The following is a 22251-nucleotide window of genomic DNA, read 5'->3' as shown; positions in this document are numbered from 1 at the left end:
TTTTTTTGACACTCCAAAAGTAATCCTTGCCTCGGCAGATGAGGCAATGCACCTAAAACCACACCCTGCCACCGCGGGGTTCCGACTCCTCACAAGGATCGCAGAGAAAAGGGCAGAAGAGGGGTATTTCCAAGAGGAGGTACAGGTCCAGATCCAACTGGTGCTCCCCGACCCAAGACAAGGTGTCAATGTATACTGACCGCCTTTACCTCTCCGGCCTGTGGCCTTGTCCAATGTCGGTACTCTCCTCATGTATGCAGAACCGCTGGGAGAACCAATATGGCTTGGGGGCCATTCAAGGAACTGTTACGCCCCTGAACTTTTATGTTTAACTTTTTGGGGAAGTTTGGGTAGGCTTGGTCGAGGTCCACTGGGACCCTCTGCTGGGGCCCCAGGCTTCCCTCCACCGCAACAGATACTCCTTGTTGGTTGAAGTATTGGGGTGGGGCTTTGAGGAAGGAGAAAGTTCAGTCCTACCAAGTTCATATTGTTGTAGTTATCGCACACGCACAGAGACCGCATCGCACCATCAGGAACGCAATTGAGATAGCAATCCCCATAGACAACAGATTACTTCACACTTACATATTCCCCAGCTTGGGGAATTAACCATAGCTTCCTGGAATGTTAGAGGGTTGCGGAACAAAATTAAAAGGGGCACCGCTCTCCGGCAGGTCAAATGTTGCGAGGCGACATTCTTCTCCTACAGGAGACTCATCTACTGGGCAATAAAACCTTGTGCCTCACCAGATTCGGGTACACCACAATATACCATTCAGGGTTCACACGGGGCCCCCAGGGCACAGCTATTCTGATGCACCTCAGGGTCCCATTCATCCTATCCAAACTGTGGCTAGATCCCGGGGGTCAGGTGCATTGCATGCCAAATGCGTAACCATAGGCAGTGTTTACGCTCCTTCTCTGGGGCATACCTTCACCAATAGAATCTCACAAGAGTGGGTTGAGCTCCCAGGGGGCCTGACTCTGCTGTGTGGGGATTGGAATGACGTTATGTCACCCCTAGATCATCGGCTCGGGCCCCAGACATGTAGATACAAACTCTATCTCCTGACTACTACACTAGGGTGGTCGGATGCGTGGCGAGCCTATCACCCCTCTGAGGGGGGCTTTACATTCCTATCTGCCGTGCATGGCACCCTATCGCAGCTAGATTATGTCCTTCTGCCTTACAATTACATACATAGGGTGTCCCACATCTCTATCCTGCCCACGGGATTATCAGACCATTCTCCAGTCTTACTCCAGCTCCGTTTAGGTTCTCAGAAACCTCCCTTTGAGTTGCATATGTCGCCCTGGCCCCTCCAATACCCCAAATGCCAGGATGGTCTTCGTCACGCCATTTCTGACTATCTCTTGGATAATGCCGCCTCGGCCCCGTCCAGTGTTATGCTGTGGGAGGCTCTTAAACCCACAATTCGTTGTGTCAATATTAGCTTCTTTGCAGGTGAAAAACACAAATGTCTTTCCCAAATTGTGAAATTAGAAGACCGCCAGTGGTCCCTTGAAGTGCTATTTGGTGCCAGTCCAACATTGCAGCGCAATCTCCCCCAAATACAGCAACAAATACATCCACATCTCATCAATGAGGCGCAGGCGCGCAAGATCTGGTTAGCGACACAGCACAGGATTTATCAATGGGATGACAAATCTAGTAAAATATTCACCAGTTGTGTCAGGCTGCGATGTCCCCAACTCCCATTCCGGCACTTCGGGACGAGTTTTGTGCACCAGAAGTGGTGATCCAAGTGTTCGCAGCCTATTATGCTTCCCTATAAATGGAAAGAACTCATATTGAGCGCCCTTATAGGGAAGTTCCTAACAGATACACCCCCAAAAGCTCCCAGACCAGGTACGAGATCAACTAGACACCCCAATAACTGTAGACAAACTCAGAGCTGCACTCTTTGTATCGCCCTATCTCCCTCCTTAATTTCGAACCCAAACTCCTGGGCAAAGTTCTTGCAGACTGCCTCCACTCGTGCACCCAAGGCCTTATTCACCCTGACCAGTCTGGCTTTATGCCACAAAGGTCCACTCGGCACAACATCCGGCGGGTCCACAATGCCCTTGCGAAGGCCCAAGAGCTAGGCTGTCACGCAGCCACTCTTCTGGCCGACATAGTTAAGGTGTTTGACTCCTTAATCTGGACCTATCTATTACGACTCGTCTGATCCATCAACTTAGGACTGCGTTTTCTGGCAATGTCCAGTTAGTATATTCAGACCTTTCAGCCTCGGTGCGGGTGGCTGGGCATAGGTCAGTATCCTTTCCTATATGCCGCGGCACGAGGCAGGGTTGTCCCCTGTCCCCGTTATTTGCCTTGGCCATAGAGCCCATGGCCGCCTGGGTGCGGCAAGACCAGATTGATCTGGGGGCTTGAGCGGTTGCGGGAACTATCTGACAGAATCGCACTTCATGCAGACGATGAGCTGTTTTTATAGGACTGATCCTTCGTGTTTTGGGCCTTGATTTCTTCAGATCCTCCGGGTGTTCGTGGAGACCTCCATCCTGGGAACTAATCCTTCGAAATCGGTGCTCTTTCCTGTATGCAGTGACCACGGAGGTGGAACCTGGGCTGCGCAGTTGTCCCATGCAATAGAAGGATACAAATAGCTAGAAGTTTTTATTTCAGCATCCCCCACAACATTGTGGACACATAGTATTACTCCACTACTCTCAACCATACATTAGGAGACCACGATATGGTGCCATCTTCAGCTGCCCCTGTATGGACGATCAGCAATTTTTAAGATGTCTCCCTGCCTCGGATACTTTATTGGTTACAAACTTTTCCATATAATATACCTCGCACAGGGTTCGCCCAAATCATTGGAATCCTGAACAGGTTCTTATGGCAGGGAGATGCCCATCGAGTAGCGCTACGTACCTGCACCCAGTCAACATACTGCGGGGACATTGCAGCGGCTGATGTATACTCATTAATTACTCTCATCTTTGAGTCATTAATGAGTGGTGGTATAGTTTGCATACAGACCTGGCCTATGCGGTAGAATGCCTGGTGATGGAGGGAATTCCCCTCCAGAGACGACTCTACAGCCAAATGAACCTAGACTTCCTTCCACCCTCCGGTAAAACGGTTGTTCAACTCTGGCGATACAATGTTAAAAACACGGACTGGTCAGGGCACCTGACACAGACAACCCTCTGTGGCAGGGCAAGTATTTGCGACCCGTTACCAAACTGTCTGGCTTTCATAAATGGGACCTTCATGGAATTTCTACCCTAGGGGATATTATGCAGGGTCTCACCCTCAAATCACTTCAGCAACTTCAAAAAGAATTGCAGCTGCATAAGTGGCAGTTCTATAAGTACTTGCAGCTGAGACACGCCCTGACACCCCCTGGTCCGTCCGTTGGAAAACCTACCAGAATTTCATCCTTTGGAGGGCCGCCTATTGATGGGTGACCTGGGAGCACACAAGATACGACAAATTTACCAGCCTTTGACCACCTACACTCGAACCACACTAAATAAAACCAGGGGGGCATGGGAGACGGACATGCCAGACATGATGGATGATGACTGGATCTAGGCCCTTGCCAGTCCCCGTGGCAGTGCCGTCTCGACGCTATACCGTCCCATTCAATTTCAATATCTCCACCAAGCATGCTTCACTCATTCCTGTCTTTGGAGGATGGGTGCCATCCTGTCCCCTACATGTCTCTGGGTGTACAGACAGAATATCGAGTTGGAAATGTCTAACTACAGAAATATTGAGTCCTAAATATTGTGAGTCAGAAATATCGACAGCAAGAATATTGTGGTCAAGAATATCGTTTTTAAAGTAAGAAATATCGTTGTTTTAAATATAGAAGTCATTAATATTGTTTGCAAAAATATAGTTGTTTAAAATATCGATTTTTAATTAAAGTTATGTATTTTAGTATATATTTTAAATGTATGTGATGCATTTTCTTGTATAAGAATTGTTTATGTTTTTTAATATATGTGTTAATTCTTTTTTTTGTTATCAATTTTATTTTAATTACATTTAGCAATTTTTAGTTCCGGAGAGGGTTGTGGGTTTATAGGGGAATAGGGTGGGAAGTAATTTCATTATAATCACTTAATGATAATTTTTTATTGATTCCTATTGATTTAATTGAGATTTTATTGTGCTAAATGTGGGAAGTAATGTATCATTAATTAATAATTGGCTGTTAATATGAATTAATTGCTAATTAATTATGGTAATTGTGTTTTTTTTTGGGTGCGGGTTGTGGGGTTTATAGCGGTAAAGGGTGGGAAGCAATTTATTTTTGATTAATTCATAATTAGTTTGTAGTTGATATTAATTTATTGAACATTAATTATGGAAATAGTGTAATTAATTTTAGGTGCGGGTTGTGGGGTTTATGGGATAAAGGGTGGGAAGAAATGTATGTTTAATTAATTAATAGTTAGTAAATATTAATTGTAAATCAATTATGGGAATTTTGTAATTAACTTTAGGTGATGGTTGTGGGGTTTATAGGGGTAAAGAGCGGGAAGTAATATATGTTTAATTATTAGTTCTTAATATTAATTAATTGAAAATTAAATATGGAAATTGTGTCATTAATTTTAGGTGTGGATTGTGGGGTTTATAGGGTAAAGGGTGGGAAGTAATTTATGTTTAATTAAGTACTAATTAGTTGATCATTAATATTAATTAATTGATAATTAATGAGGGTAATTGTTATATTTTTTTGTGTGGGTTTTTTTCTTATATAGGGGTAAAGGGTAGGGAGTAAAATAATTTTACTTTCTTCATAATTAGTTGTTAAATACTATTAGGCTTTTCATTGAAAATAAGTTCTAATTGTATAATTAATCTTTTTACAGTTTAATTTTAGCTGTAGTTTGTGGGGGCTTATAGGGGTAAAGTATGGGAAATGTATTAATTTGTATGAGTTTTAATTAATATTTCTTTAATTGGTACTTAATTATGTTAATTATGTAAGTATATGTTTGGGAGTTGTGAATTGTGTGGTGTTATAGGGTAGGAAATAAAAAAGGCAATTTATGTCAAATATAATGTTTTTGTTTCTAAATAATTTCTAATTAAATATATTTATTTGTTTGAAAATTAATTATTTTATTTAATATAATATTTGTAGGTATGTGTCACATGCATTGAACATTGTTTTTTGAAATGTGTAATAATAAATATATTTGTACTTTAATTTTTAACATATTTATATTTTTTTAAATCATTTTGTTTTCTTAAATAATTTTGTTGTTAATATTTTGTTTGTTTTTAATTTTGAACTGACTGGAGTGAGAATATTAATTGTTTCCCCTCTGCATCCCAACACTTTCCCAACTGTTGCGATGATTGAAGTGGGAATAATAAATTTTACCCTGCCACTATCCAACATTTTCCCTACTGATGCAGTCATTGGAGTGGGAATAATAATGTTTACCCCTCCGCTATCCAACACTTTCTCTACTGTTACACTTATTGGAGTGGGAATAGCAACTTTTACCCCTCCGCTATCTAACACTTTCCTAACTGTTGCACTCACTGGAGTGGGAATAGTTATTTTGACCTCTCCGCTATCCAACACTTTCCCTACTGTTGCACTAACTGGAGTGGGAATAGTAAGTTTTATCTCTCCGGTATCTAACACTTTCCCTACTGTTGCACTAACTGGAGTGGGAATAGTAAGTTTTACCTCTCCGGTATCCAACGCTTTCCCTACTGTTGCACTCACTGGAGTGGGAATAGTAAGTTTTACCCCTCCGCTATCCAACGATTTCCCTACTGTTGCACTCATTGTAATGGGATTAGTCATTTTTACCCATCCGCTATCCAACGCTTTTCCTACTGCTACACTCACTAGAGTGGGAATAGTAATTTTAACTGTCTGCTATCTAACACTTTCCCTAATGTTGCACTCACTGGAGTGGGAATAGTAATTTTTACCCCTCCGCTATCCAACACTTTCCCTACTGTTGCACAGACTAGTGGTAAATTTAAGTTTAAAGATTTTTAAATAGTTTAATGTTTTAATTGATAATAGAATGTTTTTTTAATAGAATATATGTGATTGGGGTGTGTGTGTGTATATATATATATATATATATATATATATTTGGAAACTTTTATATAATTTTGACATTATAAAATAAATTAAAATTAATAGCTTAATTGTTTTAAATATATATTTATTATTATTTGTTTAACTTTTTAAATTACGTTTATTTGTTATATTTGTTAAAATGTATATTAAATCTACTTTATTTTTTTAATTCATTTTATTATTTAATATTTAATATATTATTTTATATATATATATATATATATATAAAAATTATATTTTGTACAACTATATTTTTAACATCGATATTTTTTCCAGATATTTTTGTACTTACCTGTTTAAGTATAGGGAGTCAATATTTTTGCATCCTATATTTTCTCATCTATATTTTTTACACCTATATTTTTGACATCGATATTTTGTCAGTGAACCTCCTGCCTGAGCCGTGTCTTGTCCTGCAACCTCCTGTTCGACCCTAGGCTGTTCTTGCTTCATAGCACCTAGAAGGGATTGGTGTGAACCGCTACAAACAACACTTACGGTTTCTTGCCCTCACACTTGCCAAACGGGACATCTCCCAAGCGTGGGAGGCATCCTCCCCAACAGTGGGTGGGAAGAAGACAGCCATGGACAGATGCATGGGGGTCGAGGTCGCAGTCTATCAGGCACGGGGCTGCCTGCAGAAGCACAGGAAGATTTAGTCCCCGTTGGGCGACATATTGGGGCATAGATTTACACCCCGCCACAAACCGACCATCCATTTGCTAAAATATCTAAGATGAGCAACTCTGTCATCAATACATATACATCTAGACATAATGTGTTCAAGCGAACTACGTGATAATCTGTGTTACGATTCAGTTGTTGGGCCAGCTATTTTGTAGGCTAGTTTGATGATGTATTTCTTAAAATTGTGGTACTTTCTATATCAAACTTTATCTACAATGTATGCTTTGGGCACTGCCCACCACGTGCCATGGAAACTTAATAAAATTTGTTGTAAAAAAAAAAAAAATAGCAAGAGTGAAAAAGAGAGAAAGTCTATGGTGGCAAAAGAAAGAGACATGAGGTGCTTACAAGACCAAGCATTCTTGGTATAACATAACTTATGAATTCTTTCTGCCCCTACACTAATTTTGTATTTTACCAATTAAGTACTGATCACATCTGGTTTCTGGTAATAATTTACAATGCCTTTTTGCCTCATTTTGCGTTTTTATCTCCTTACCTCCCGCCCTTGTTACATTGTTTTACATTTGGCCCCAGGTCCTTCACAACTTGGCCTTGGTGCATGCCATGCTTCAGGACTGGCGGAAAGCTGAGGAGACCCTGACCCTAGCCGCAAGTTTGAAGACTGAGCCAAAGCACAGCAAAATCGAGAAGGCATTGGAATCTATATTGGTAAATCATTTTTCTATGTCATTTTCTATTGTCCTTTGAGCATACCTTGTTGAAAGTTGCCAATGCACTCTCCAAGTCCCAGGATGGAGACACTGTTTATTGCAAAAATGAATAGTCTGTGAATCACAGAGATTACTGATAAGGAGATTACCCTGACACAAAGTAGCGGCCAAATATATACCCTACTGCGCACAATTTTACTATTGATCATATGACAAATTTCACACCAAGAGGACAAGCAGGCGCCTAACTGAGCTCTTAAGAATGAGTATATGGCTTTAGGAGTAACAAAATGTAAATAGCTTTAGCTGAATAAGCTAGTTAGCAAATTTTTTGCATCTCATGTGCTCGGATGCAACAAGCCTATGGCTCACAGACGAGTACATCCGCGAGGCTTAGTTAGCATGAGCAAGAAAACATGGCTGCAGCAGGTTATACACAAGACCAGCGCAATGTGTTCATGTTTTTCATAATGAATACTCCATTTCTTCCTGCAGAACTCAGAACTTTGCTGGCCGAAGCATGAGCACCTTCGATCCTTTTTAGCTTAAAAGTCCTCACTCACTCATTCAGCTTTCTTTGTTCCAGAGGACAGATCTGCAAATATTTATAAATGAATTAAGGAACAATATACTTGTTCAACTACTTTAAAACATGGGGATTGCAGTCAATACTTATGAAACGTCTCAAAGTTCCCAGTACTAATGCAAGGTTAGACTGCTGTGCCTTGTCCTGAGAGTTTTAGTAGTAGTAGCTTGTGAGACAATTTGCTCATTCTTATATAAAAGCTTTTCTCATAGCACATTTTGCCAACATATGTTTCGCCTCTTAGCACTGATTGGCTTGGGGTTTTCAGGGCTGTATGTGAATAAATGTGGTTTTGTCCCTTTTTCTCGAAGGTCCATATTTTGGACCCATGGTTAGCCACGTAAACCATGACTTCTGTTATCTTGGTCCTGAATTTATACAGAACCGAGTGATAATTCAGGTTAAGAGTCACCTGACCTGAGCAATACAACCCATTTGAAAAAGAAGCATTACAAAGGTAGTGCTAGGATTGCCCATTCAAACTTCAGTACACATCTACGAGATCTGTAAAGATGTATGTCATGTGCTTAACTGCATCTCCACCTCTAGGATCCACTGTCCAACTCACAATATATCACAAATGAATTTAAATATTTCCGGATTTAATGAGCTTTTAAAATATTTGGGGGAATAATTTTTTTTTTATTAGGAAGTGAAACCAATATTGTTCTCCAATAGAAATGGTGAGTGTTTTCTTGACCAAGGTCGTCTCCCTATGGGTGGGGATTATGGTTTATTGGGGTAACATTTAAAAAAAATGGGGATAGAATGATGCTGTTGGTTTTACAAAACAAGGATACATTTGTATGTTTTGTGAAGTTTAAAGGATGCCAATGTGATGCCGCATTTAAAATACCAAAAGCCGCCCACAGCAATGATAATTGTGCATAGATTTTTGATGCAATTTTGGATCCTGTAAAATTGTATTCTTTAGAGAAACCGATCGGAAATTTAGACTGGTCAAAATGTTTCCAATTTTCACACATATTTTAGTAATATTATACAGATCTATAAATAACAGACATTCAAGAGCATCTACAATTACTCATCTCTTTACTGAAAGACATATTTCCACATGGTAGAAATATAAATTGTCAACTAATTTTGGTAAATTTTGCAAGTTTATACTTTGAGAAATCTGCCCTATCCGCTCACAATTGTTTTTATTGTTGATGTCTAAATTTTATAGAAAGAGGCCACCAGATATTAGTATAGCGGCAAAGGCCTTTTAACAAGGGAGGGGGCCTTTATTGGCAATGAAGCCCGCTATGGAGTAGTCTAAGGCTATTAGAACATTCCTCCCCAAGACGGCAGAATGTTCTAATTTGTAAAACAAACGCCTCATGGAGCCTGAGGGGGTTGACATCCTGAAGGGATCCGTAAGGCATTTGTTAAACATTTGAATGTTGATGCTCCAGGCTTCTACTGGCCATTAGAAGCCCGGAGTATTCCACGGTTTTCAACTGAGTGCTCCACATTTCAATGTTGTAATTTAAGTTAATTCACCTACCCCTTCAGCAGCCTCCATTATCCTAATGTTTTTCTACAATGAAAATGTCTCCTTCTACTTAGGAGAAGCTGCTTCCACACTCGTCAATAAAGCGATCGTGATTTTGTGCCGATCAATGCATCTCTTTGTGCATTAAATTGTAAATATGTATAATTTAAATATGTGTACAATCTAACGCTGTTCTAACTGACAGCACCCTGGTGACAGTTATTTGGTCTCGATCGGATCCCATAATACCATGCTGTCTAAACATAGTAACTCATGTTTCAAATACACCTGCTACTACACAAACACATTTCTGTAGAGCACCCCACGGGGTTATAATCTGTCCTAAATCAACTACCTAAAAAGCCAAAATTGTTGGGGGAGCTTAGCTTGTTGTTCTGGAGTGATGGAAGTCTTACCATGTAATTGTATTTTACATTACATGTACTTAATGCCGCTGCAAATCAGTAATTTTCCTTTTCACATTTCTCTCCAGTCAGTTATTAAATATATCACTTTACACTCAATAATTTTTAGAAGAGACAGCATGAGCTCCGCTGGGCCTCCTGTAGAATTTTCAATGTCGCTCTAACATCCAGGAAACCGTGTGTGAGTAAGAGAGTTACACAAAGATACACAAAGGGATGTTTGAGCAGAATGCACATTCTGAGAGTTTGAAAGTCCCTTTGTGTTCATGGTTTGCTACCTTTTCCCTGCAATAGCACCCTGTCCAGAATCACATTCATGTTTGATTAAATAACAATAGGTCTTGTGGAGGATCAGTTCTGCCCCTTTACTCCACCCATTCAATAAGGCCGTTTTTTAGAATAACCTTTCTTTATTATTTCTATATTACACATTAATTTTCTAAAGTTCATCAGCCCCAGTGAATAAGTTCCTGTAGGTTACGGATGTATCGTACTGTAGACCAACTATCCAAGGACAGTTGAAGTCCTTGCAGCATCCACTAGAGCATCTATGGACCAGTCATAGTCCTGAACCCTGATCCACCACAATGTTGAAAGCATGGCCCTCCGTAGCTCAGAATCAACTGAGACATACTGCCCTTCTCAAGAGTCATGTCCTTGAAAGGCAAAGTGAAGACTTGCATTTAACTCTCTGATTCATACCAATATTTCAGTATCCGTTTCCCTGAGTGACAATTGTGGTTTTTTTCATTGTTACAGAAGCAGAAGGTGTACACACTTCTGGAGATGCCATTGGCAAGGCTTTTTCGGCCTAACGAGAAGCAGGTGGCACAACTGCAAAAGAAGGATTACCTGGGAAAATCAGAGGTCCAGTATTGTTTAAATCTTTGTTTATTATTCACAATTCAAGTGGTAAAGGAGATAGAAAGAGTGTGTGTGTGACTGTGTGTCTGAGCAGAAATCCGTTTAGTAACTTTGAAACAGCTTGAAGCTCATTGCTTTAGAAACCTTTTTCTGTAGGGTTGCAAAAAGCAAAAAACTTGAAATACTAAGCACTGAATATGACCACCACTGATGAGTCAGCCTCTTGCATTTATGTATACAAAAAGGCAAAAAGAGTCAATGAAAGGTTTGTTGCATATTCCATTGATCATTGAAATCCCAACTTTGGAATGGAAGTTATAATTCTATGATGTAGTTAAACTGATGATTTTTCCAATTGAATCTGATCTTCAGAGAAGATTGGGACCTATGCTTATGCACATTTTGACTCTTTCACCAGTTTGTAGTTGGTAACTTTTTTGTTTTCATACATAGCTCAGTATTAGAAACACTTCACAGATCTAGACAATACGCCCTCCCCAGACTACACATGCATAAATTACCGTGCCATTTACATTTTTTCATAACCTTCTCCACCACATTTAGTAGTGATCTTATCCATTCTCATTACTTGTGTTTGCACCAACTAGTCAGATCACACAATTGTTATGTTGTTTTCCTTTGAGTACTGCTAAGGTTAGATACTGCAAATCATGTAATGGAGTGCTGGTGTCATCCAAATCCTATCACTTTTTCCTTGACAAAAAATTTCCTATCAGATCCAGTCATCATCACCATTTCCATGCATTTCTTCAGGATTTTTTTTATCTTTAGGAGTGGCAACTGCTATTAGGATGGTAACATGATGAACGTCTGTTTTTTTATCGTCTTTATTGGGTTTTCACAGTCAAAGCATAGTACAAGTTGCCATCTTTATTATACAGCACTGTGAGAAGTTGGCCTGATATGTAGTGTTTCCAATTCTGGAACCACTTTGTATCAGTCCAAACAATCCCTTATGGTGTCTGGTTGCAAGTCAACCTTGTAGACAAGCTATCCTAGGGGTAGCATGGACTAAGCAGCCTTAAAGGCTTAACTTAAGAGGTCGTGTTAAGCGAGCTGTTTTACCAAATACAATCCTGTAATACCAAATGAAAGGACACCACACAAGTATATATTATAAAAATATATGTGTTTATTTCTAAATTAATCCCCAGTACTCTTTATGAGCAAAGGGGCACAAGCGTTAAATCAAAAGCACAGTTTAACATACAAAGTTGCACAATTATGGATGAGGGCGGGTGGCCACTCAAACCATATATTAAAAAAAGTGGTATAAAAGATACCAATTGAACAGTGGTTAGGCCTAGGGCCTAGAGAATAGCTGGGAGCAGTCAGGACTAGCAATGCTGAAGTCGGGAGTAGCCCGCGGGATTCGGGTGCAGCACGTAAAGTGCGGCTTGCACCAATGCAAAGTCAATGGTCTGTAAAAGTTACACAAAGTTAGTTTAAAGATACTTCCGCTGAACCTAGAGGAACAAAACTTAAGACACAGACCCTAGAGGTGTGTACCAGCATGGGCACACCGGCGTTGCAATGTTACCTCACCCACAGGAAGTGGGTCCACAGGGTCGAAGTGGCGTCGGGTTTTGACACGCAGGTTCTTGGTGCTTGAAGCTGGAGAAGCTGCAGGCGATGGGAAGCAGAAGTGTCCGGTGTGATCCAAGGGTGGATCCAAGTCAAGATGAATCTGAAAGCAGAGGGGACAGAGTCTGGGTCACTCAGCAGTGACCAGGGTGGAACCAGGACGGAACCAGGCAATGTCGGGCGCAATCAGATGGTTGTCGAGAGGCTTCTCTCCGCTGTCATGTGGGCTCTGGGGCATCTGCGACGTCCAGGAGTAGGTCACGATCTGTCCCACGCAGGCTCTCGCCGTCAGCACCGTCGACTTCAAGATTGCAGCAAACAGCACTTGGCAAAAGCAATCCACGCAGAACCGGGAGATTGCTTCTCACTCAGACCAGGAGGGTCAGAGTGGGGGCTCCTTTTCACAGGAGCTGGTGCAGACCTGGAGCAACCAGGAAAGCAAGTCGTTTTCAAGTTTTCGTCGGCACAGGGGCCGCAAGCCAGCTGGCAAGTGACCGGGCCAACGCGTCGAGCCAACACAAGCAGAAGAGCCCCACGCAGCACTCATCGAGTGTGGAGGGGGTAGCTTTGGTGCAAGTGTAGCTCAGGGTTGGGGCTTCTCAAACCCCGGTGTACAGCTTCGAGGGTCACTCGTGGGCTGCACGGTCAGCGTCTCGTGGCCTTTTCAAGATGGCGTGCCCCACGCTTCCGGTCTTCTCCACGGGTCTCAGCTCTGCAGGGACTGTGGATGGGGCTGGGAGAAGGCAGGCAAGCTTGATCTCGTCGATCTCTGTCGCTCGAGTTCCGGCGGGAACTGCAAAAAAGCGAGGGTCGAGGGCTGGATGGTGCCTGTTTGCACAGGGTGGTCACTCCTTGACCATAAGGGAGATTCTTCAGTCTTCTACGTTGAGTAGGATGTCGAAGGGTCCAGAATTCGTTTCTTATGTTTCTTCAGGATGATCTGAGTTGCATTGGCACTGCTCCCACTCTTATTCGAATCTGGTGGGCTGGACATCCTGCTAGGTCCCCTCCTATGGGTGGGACCCAGGAAGGGGGTGGATACACCCCTTTCCTTTGATCCTGGCCGCGCTGGGACTGGGGCTGGGATGCCCCAGTACCGGTTTGGCCGGATTATGCAAGGGGCAGCCTTGTGCTCCCCAGGCAGTGTCTGGTTTCTTTGAAACCTCCCTGCTACAATCCACTATCTCCTGTCTGGGGTGGTTTGACACCGCCCTGCGACAGGAAACCCTTTGTCCAGGCCACCATTTGCTGAGTTTCGGTCAGCAGCAGGAGGCCAGACCCGTGTCTGTGGCAGAGGCATCCATTTTGTGGATCTGAGGCTCATTTTAAATCAACCGCGTTTCAGTAAAGTAACATGTCTTATCCCTCTAGATGGGTGGAATGCTACCCCCGTCGCCAGAACTGGTGAGGGGGTAGTATTCCAATTCGTATGACACCTTACACGACATGTTTTGATAAAGCCAAACCAAAGTTGCTATATAACCGCGAGGATTATAAGGCACTTAAGAGTATATGGTATGGCATTATCCCGGATCAGCTTAGGGAGTTATTCCCGACAGCTGCAGACAGGCTCAGCTCATGCCAGAGCTCCATCTCACATAAAACCACGCACTCTGCCTCCAGGATTGAAAAGGCCTTCCATAGGAGTGACTCACAGGTTTATATGTGTCCAGATATATGTTTAGATATAGGTATACTATATCTAAGCAAAGGGTGATTACACCCACTTGCCCCAGCTGAGTGATCAGCCAGTTGTGTCAATTTAAGAACCAGCCAGGGGTGGCAAAAGCTATGCTTCAGCCCCTGGTAGGCCTTGGTGGCACCTATGCCCTGAGCACCTATAGTGCATGGTACAGGGGCTGACAAGGAGTCCATTTCCAATTGTGGTATGTACCTATAGCACATGTATTACAAATTTAGAGAGAGAACAGCAGGCTGTGGATCTGATTAGCAGGCCCACAGCCTCAGTAAGTCGAAAACCAGTGAAGCATAAAGCAAAAATTGGGGTGACCATAGGATAGCAGACCCTACTCACCTACACAACCCCCCTCTCCAAACGCAGGGACATTAAACTTAACCTTGACCAGATAAGTCTTCATGTTCTAAGTGGAAGTACCTGGAGAGACCATCTGCATTACCATGATCAGTCCCTGGGCGGTGCTCCACTGTAAAGTCCATCCCCTGTAGGGAAATGGACCACCTGAGCAGTTTGGGATTTTCACCCTTCATCTGATTTAGCCACAAGAGGGGCTTATGGTCTGTCTGAATTAGGAAGTGAGTACCAATCAAGTATGGCCTCAACTTCTTCAGGGCCCAATCCACAGCAAAGGCCTCCCTCTCAATAGCTGACCAACGTTTCTCCCTGGGGGTCAACCTTCTGCTAATAAAAGCAATGGGCTGGTCTTGACCATCTTGATTAAGTTGTGAAAGCACAGCTCCCACCCCCAACTCAGAAGCATCTGTCTGTACAATGAACTGTTTGGAGTAGTCAGGACTCTTCAGGATAGGTGCAGAGCACATGGCCTTCTTCAGGTCATCAAATGCCTTTTGACAGCTAACTGTCCACTGAACCTTTTTAGGCATCTTCTTGGATGTCAAGTCATTCAATGGTGTCACAATGGACCCATAGTTCTTTACACATTTTCTGTAATACCCAGTCAGGCCCAAGAAGGCTCTGACTTGTGTCTGGGTAGTTGGAGGAGCCCAGTCCTGTATGGTCTGGATCTTGCTCTCCAATGGTTGAACCTGACCCCCACCTACTAGGTGGCCCAGGTACACAACCTTGCTCTGCCCTATCTGGCACTTGGTAGCCTTGATAGTCAGGCCTGCCTTTTGCAGGGCCTCCAGAACCTTCTTCAGGTGGATCAGGTGATCCTCCCAGGTGGAGCTAAAGACAGCAATATCATCTAGATATGCTGCGCAAAAGTCATCCAACCCAGCAAGGACTTGATTCACCAACCTTTGGAAGGTGGCAGGTGCATTCTTCAAACCAAAGGGCATTACCACAAACTGATAATGTCCACTAGGGGTAGAGAATGCTGTTTTGGCTTTTGACTCTTCAGCTAGTCTGATCTGCCAGGAGCCAGCTGCCAAATCAAATGTGCTCAGAAACTTGGCAGAAGCCAATTTATCAATGAGCTCATCTGCTCTTGGAATGGGATGTGCATCTGTCCTAGTGACAGCATTGAGACCTCTGTAGTCCACACAAAACCTCATTTCTCTCTTTCCATCTTTGGTATGAGGTTTTGGCACAAGGACCACTGGGCTAGCCCATGGGCTCTCTGATGGCTCAATCACTCCAAGCTCCAACATCTTTTGCACCTCAGCCTTTATACAATCCCTGACATGGTCAGGTTGCCTGTAGATCTTATTCTTCACAGGCAGACTGTCACCAGTGTCCACCTCATGGGTGCACCAATTAGTCTGGCTGGGTGTGAGTGAAAACATATGCCTGTGGGCCTGCAACACCTGTCTGCAGTCCACCTGTTGCTGCTCAGTGAGGCTGCCCGCCAAGGCTACTCCATCAACTGAACCATCATCAGGGTTCTGGGAAAGCAGGTCTGGGAGAGGGTCTCCCTCTTCCTCCTGATCCCCATCTGTGGCCATGAGGAGACTCATGTCCTCCCTGTCAACAAATGCTTTCAAACGGTTTACATGGAGCACCCTGTGGGGGCTCCTAGGGGTGCCAAAGTCAACCACATAGGTGACTTCTCCCTTTTTCTCAATGATAGGGTAGGGTCCAGTCCATTTGTCCTGGAGTGCTGCCGGGCCCACTGGGTCCAACACCCACACCTTCTGCCCTGGCTGGAACTCAACCAGAACAGCCTTTTGGTCATGCCAAGCTTTCTGTAATTCGTGACTGGCCTCAAGGTTTTTAGATGCTCTCTCCATGTATTCAGCCATCCTGGAGCGGAGACCAAGTACATAGTCCACAATATCTAGCTTAGGCTTTTTGAGAGGTAACTCCCATCCTTCCTTCACCAAACACAATGGACCCCTCACAGGGTGGCCAAACAAAAGTTCAAAAGGGCTGTAGCCAACCCCCTTCTGTGGGACCTCTCTGTAAGCAAAGAGCAAGCAGGGTAAAAGGATGTCCCATTTCCGCCTAAGCTTCTCTGGTAAACCTTTTATCATTCCCTTTAGGGTCTTGTTGAACCTTTCAACAAGCCCATTGCACTGTGGATGGTAGGGTGTGGTAAACTTATAGTTTACTCCACACTCTTTCCACATTGCTTTTAAGTATCCAGACATAAAGTTGGTACCTCTGTCTGAAAGAACCTCCTTTGGAAAGCCCACTCTTGAGAAAACTGCAATGAGGGCTTTTGCCACCACAGGTGCTGTGGTGGTCCTCAGGGGAATTGCCTCTGGGTACCTGGTCGCATGATCCACTACCACCAGTATAAATCTGTGCCCAGATGCTGTTTGAGGATCCATGGGACCCACAATATCTATTCCAACTCTTTCAAAGGGTACCCCCACCACAGGTAGTGGTATCAGGGGGGCCTTTGTTGTGCCACCTGACTTACCACTGGCTTGGCAAGTGACACAGGAGCGACAAAACTCCTTGACATTTGCTGACATGTGAGACCAGTGAAAGTGTGGAACAAGCCTGTCCCAAGTCTTGTTCTGGCCTAAGTGTCCTGCAAGGGTAATATCATGGGCCAAGGTGAGAAGGAAACCCCTAAACTTCAAAGGTATAACCAACCTCCTGGTTGTGCCAGGCTTGGGGTCTCTAGCCTCTGAATAAAGGACTCCTTCATCCCAATAAACTTTATGGGCACCTTGAGCATTCCCTGCAGCCTCAGCAGCAGCTTGCTGTCTGAGGGGTTCAAGTGAAGGGCAATCTAATTGGGCCTGCCCCAGGTCTGCCCTTGAGGGTCCCCCTGTCCCCAGAAACTCAACCTGGTCAGGTTCAAGCTTCTCAGAGACAGTCTCCTCTTGGACTGCAGAATCAGTTTCCTGTGAAACCTGATCCTCAACCTGGGGCAAGTGGGAAGGCACAGCCTTAACCCTCTTGCTCCTTCTCTTGGGTTGTGGTTGGTCTAATGTTTCAAGATCCACCACTGGTTCAGGAAGGCACTTCTTAGCCTGAGACCTTGTCACTGCAAGGACATGAGCTGAAATCCCTAGCATTTCTGCATGAGTCCTGTACTCCACTTCTGACCAAACTGAGCTTTCAAGATCATTGCCTAACAGGCAGTCTACTGGGAGGTCTGCACTCACAACAACTTTCTTTAGGCAATTTACCCCTCCCCAGGAGAGGTTCACAACAGCCACACTATGTGAAGTAGTGGAGTTGCTTGCATTGGTCACTAGGTAACTTTCACCTAGTACAATCTGACCAGGTTCCACAAAGTCTGGTGTCACCATAGTGACACTGGCACAAGTGTCCCTGTAGGCCTGAGCCAGTTTCTCATTGATTAAGGGAGTCTGCCTATATTTGCCCAGGTTACTGGGGCTCACTGCAGTGGTGAAAGATAAGTCCACATCATATAGGAGAACTGCCTGTGTGGGGATTCTGACTAGGCCAGATTCCAGCTCAGTACCCAAGGTTAACCCTACTAACCCCTTAGGTTGTGCACTACCACTGCTGACTGTACTAGGGGGTGCAGGTGCTTTAGGAGCTGCAGTGGTAGGAACTGGATTTTTCTTAGTGCATTCACTGCCCCAGTGTGAAACTGATTTGCAGGTATTACACCAAGGTTTCTTTGGGCCATCATTCTTCTTTTTCTTTTTGTCATTTTGGGAACCACCCTCCTTATTACTAGTTTGGGGGCCTGAAGACTTCTGGTCCTTTTCTTTATCTTTCTGATTCCCACCCTTCTGGTCTGTTTTCTTCAGTCACCATGGTTCTGGGGTTTCTGCTTAATCCTTGTTCTGACCCATTTGTCTGCCTTCTTTCCCAATTCTTGGGGAGAGGTCAAATCAGAGTCAATAAGGTATTGATGCAACAGCTGGTTCTGACAGTTATTAAGGATCTGCTCTCTCATTATAAGATTGTACAATCCTGTATTGTCTGAGACTTTACTTCCCTGCAGCCAACCCTCCAGAGCCTTAGTGGCACAATCAACAAAATCAGTCCAGTCCTGAGTCTGTGCTTTTTGGGTGTCTCTGAACAACAACCTGTATTGCTCAGTGGTTAGGCCAAACCCTTCAATAAGAGCACTCTTCAGGACAGAGTAGTTTTTGGCATCCTCAGGTCTAACAGTGAGGAGCCTATCCCTCCCTTTCTCAGAAAAGGAGTACCATAAAATTGCTGCCCACTGATCCTCAGGGACCTGCTGTACCATGCAGGCCCTCTCAAGAGCAGTCATCCATTTGTGGATGTCATCCCCTTCCTTGTAGGGGGGCACAATTTTTGTCAGGTTTCTATTGTCATAGGCCCTGTCTTTCTCTTTAGGAACTTTGCTGCCACCAGTGGCATCTAAGCCACACAATTTTCTTTCTCTTGCTAAAGCAAGTTTAGCTTGAGCCAAGGCTATCTCTTCCCTCTCTATCTGGAGTTGGACAGCCCTCATCCTGGCCCTATGCTCTTTCCTCTGGGGGAAGTCATTCCCCTTTGAGATTCTCTTGAGACACTAGAAACATGAGAGTCCCCTGATTGAGATCTCACCCTCCTGTTGCCTGGGAGAATTAGGTTATGGGATCTGGGGAGGTGCTGGCCCTCTCCACCCCCATGTAGGTCTAGATTGGCCTGGTTAAGCCTGCCAATCTGTACCTGGGTCACCCTCTGATCCTGATCTTCAGGCTCTTCTACATCTGAGCCTTCCTCTTCCCCTTCCTCCTCCTCTTCTTCTTCTGGAAGAATCTCATTCTCAGGGGAATTCTGTCCCTCTCCTGACTCTAAGGGAGCCTGACTCACCTTATCTAAGTCATCCTTTTCCAGGATAGCTATCAGGGAAGGAATGGTAGGGCCTCTGCCCTTTTTTAGCCCCCTTGCTGTGCACAAGGCACCCAAGTCTTTTTGGCTAAGGTTGTCATATCTGGAAGTTGCCTTGGTAGGGTCAACTATTACAGGAGCAGAGCCTGAGGCTCCTCCTGTATCAGACATGACTGCTAGTGAGGTGTAAGTGGTGCACTTACCTACACTAAGTGTTTTCCTACTGTACCTTGCTAGTGAGTTGTAGTCAGGGTGTGCTAATCCCTTTAATCTACAACTACTGAGTTCAGTAGAACTTAATATGCTAAGCTTTTGATTTTATATGTACCTAAGGTACTTGATGTGATCTTTCAATTTGATATAAAGATTGCAATGGTAAAACAAACAGCAAGCTCAAATCCGCACCGCTGCGCACCAATGTGAGAAGTTGGCCTGATATGTAGTGTTTCCAATTCTGGAACCACTTTGTATCAGTCCAAAGAATCCCTTATGGTGTCTGGTTCTAAGTCAACCTTGTAGACAAGCTATCCTAGGGGTAGCATGAACTAAGCAGCCTTAAAGGCTTAACTTAAGAGGTCGTGTTAAGCGAGCTGTTTTACCACATACAATCCTGTAATACCAAATGAAAGGACACCACACAAGTATATATTATAAAAATATATGTGTTTATTTCTAAATTAATCCCCAGTACTCTTCATGAGCAAAGGGGCACAAGCGTTAAATCAAAAGCACAGTATAACATACAAAGTTGCACAATAATGGATGAGGGCGGGTGGCCACTCAAACCATATATTAAAAAAAGTGGTATAAGAGATACCAATCGAACAGTGGTTAGGCCTAGGGCCTAGAGAATCGCTGGGAGCAGTCAGGACTAGCAATGCTGAAGTCGGGAGTAGCCCGCGGGATTCAGGTGCAGCACGTAAAGTGCGGCTTGCACCAATGCAAAGTCAATGGTGCGTAAAAGTTACACAAAGTTAGTTTAAAGATACTTCCGCTGAACCTAGAGGAACAAAACTTAAGACACAAACCCTAGAGGTGTGTACCAGCATGGGCACACCGGCGTTGCAATGTTACCTCACCCACAGGAAGTGGGTGCACAGGGTCGAAGTGGCGTCGGGTTTTGACACGCAGGTTCTTGGTGCTTGAAGCTGGAGAAGCTGCAGGCGATGGGAAGCAGAAGTGTCCGGTGTGATCCAAGGGTGGATCGAAGTCGAGATGAATCTGAAAGCAGAGGGGACAGAGTCTGGGTCACTCAGCAGTGACCAGGGTGGAACCAGGACGGAACCAGGCAATGTCGGGCGCAATCAGATGGTTGTCGAGAGGCTTCTCTCCGCTGTCACGTGGGCTCTGGGGCATCTGCGACGTCCAGGAGTAGGTCACGATCTGTCCCACGCAGGCTCTCGCCGTCAGCACCGTCGACTTCAAGATTGCAGCAAATAGCACTTGGCAAAAGCAATCCATGCGGAACCGGGAGATTGCTTCTCACTCAGACCAGGAGGGTCAGAGTAGGGGCTCCTTTTCACAGGAGCTGGTGCAGACCTGGAGCAACCAGGAAAGCAAGTCGTTTTCAAGTTTTCGTCGGCACAAGGGCCACAAGCCAGCTGGCAAGTGACCGGGCCAACGCGTCGAGCCAACACAAGCAGAAGGGCCCCACGCAGCACTCGTCGAGTGTGGAGGGGGTAGCTTTGGTGCAAGTGTAGCTCAGGGTTGGGGCTTCTCAAACCCCGATGTACAGCTTCGAGGGTCACTCGTGGGCTGCACGGTCAGCGTCTCGTGCCCTTTTCAAGATGGCGTGCCCCACGCTTCCGGTCGCCTCCACGGGTCTCAGCTCTGCCGGGACTGTGGATCGGGCTGGGAGAAGGCAGGCAAGCTTGATCTGGTCGATCTCTGTCGCTCGAGTTCCGGCGGGAACTGCAACAAAGCGAGGGTCGAGGGCTGGATGGTGCCTGTTTGCACAGGGTGGTCACTCCTTGACCACAAGGGAGATTCTTCAGTCTTCTATGTTGAGTAGGATGTCGAAGGGTCCAGAATTCGTTTCTTATGTTTCTTCGGGATGATCTGAGTTGCATTGGCACTGCTCCCACTCTTATTCGAATCTGGTGGGCTGGACATCCTGCTAGGTCCCCTCCTATGGGTGGGACCCAGGAAGGGGGTGGATACACCCCTTTCCTTTGATCCTGGCCGCGCTGGGACTGGGGCTGGGATGCCCCAGAACCGGTTTGGCCGGATTATGCAAGGGGCAGCCTTGTGCTCCCCAGGCAGTGTCTGGTTTCTTTGAAACCTCCCTGCTACAATCCACTATCTCCTGTCTGGGGTGGTTTGACACCGCCCTGCGACAGGAAACCCTTTGTCCTGGCCACCATTTGCTGAGTTTCGGTCAGCAGCAGGAGGCCAGACCCGTGTCTGTGGCAGAGGCATCCATTTTGTGGATCTGAGGCTCATTTTAAATCAACTGTGTTTCAGTAAAGTAACATGTCTTATCCCTCTAGAAGGGTGGAATGCTACCCCCGTCGCCAGAACTGGCGAGGGGGTAGTATTCCAATTTGTATGACACCTTACACGACATGTTTTGATAAAGCCAAACCAAAGTTGCTATATAACCGCGAGGATTATAAGGCACTTAAGAGTATATGGTATGGCATTATCCCGGATCAGCTTAGGGAGTTGTTCCCGACAGCTGCAGACAGGCTCAGCTCATGCCAGAGCTCCATCTCACATAAAACCACGCACTCTGCTTCCAGGATTGATAAGGCATTCCATAGGAGTGACTCACAGGTTTATATGTGTCCAGATATAGGTTTAGATATAGGTATACTATATCTAAGAAAAGGGTGATTACACCCACTTGCCCCAGCTGAGTGATCAGCCAGTTGTGTCAATTTAAGAACCAGCCAGGGGTGGCAAAAGCTATGCTTCAGCCCCTGG

The 22251-nt window shown here is 44.6% G+C and overlaps 1 protein-coding gene across 1 annotated transcript in view; it reads left to right on the top strand.

The window, feature by feature from the left end:
* NCF2 (neutrophil cytosolic factor 2) overlaps window positions 1-22251 on the top strand; it is a 127093-nt gene that overhangs the window by 27354 nt on the left and 77488 nt on the right. Inside the window, exons 4-5 of the mRNA XM_086955744.1 lie at window positions 7332-7466; window positions 10737-10844. Coding sequence (XP_086811870.1) covers window positions 7332-7466; window positions 10737-10844 — 243 coding nt within the window. The remainder of the gene's footprint in view (window positions 1-7331; window positions 7467-10736; window positions 10845-22251) is intronic.

This window comes from Lissotriton vulgaris, chromosome 1_1 (genome assembly GCF_964263255.1).
Source record: "Lissotriton vulgaris chromosome 1_1, aLisVul1.2, whole genome shotgun sequence".
NCBI lineage: Eukaryota > Metazoa > Chordata > Amphibia > Caudata > Salamandridae > Lissotriton > Lissotriton vulgaris.
Note: the sequence above shows the minus strand (reverse complement) of the source record. Positions and strands in the feature narration are given on the sequence as shown.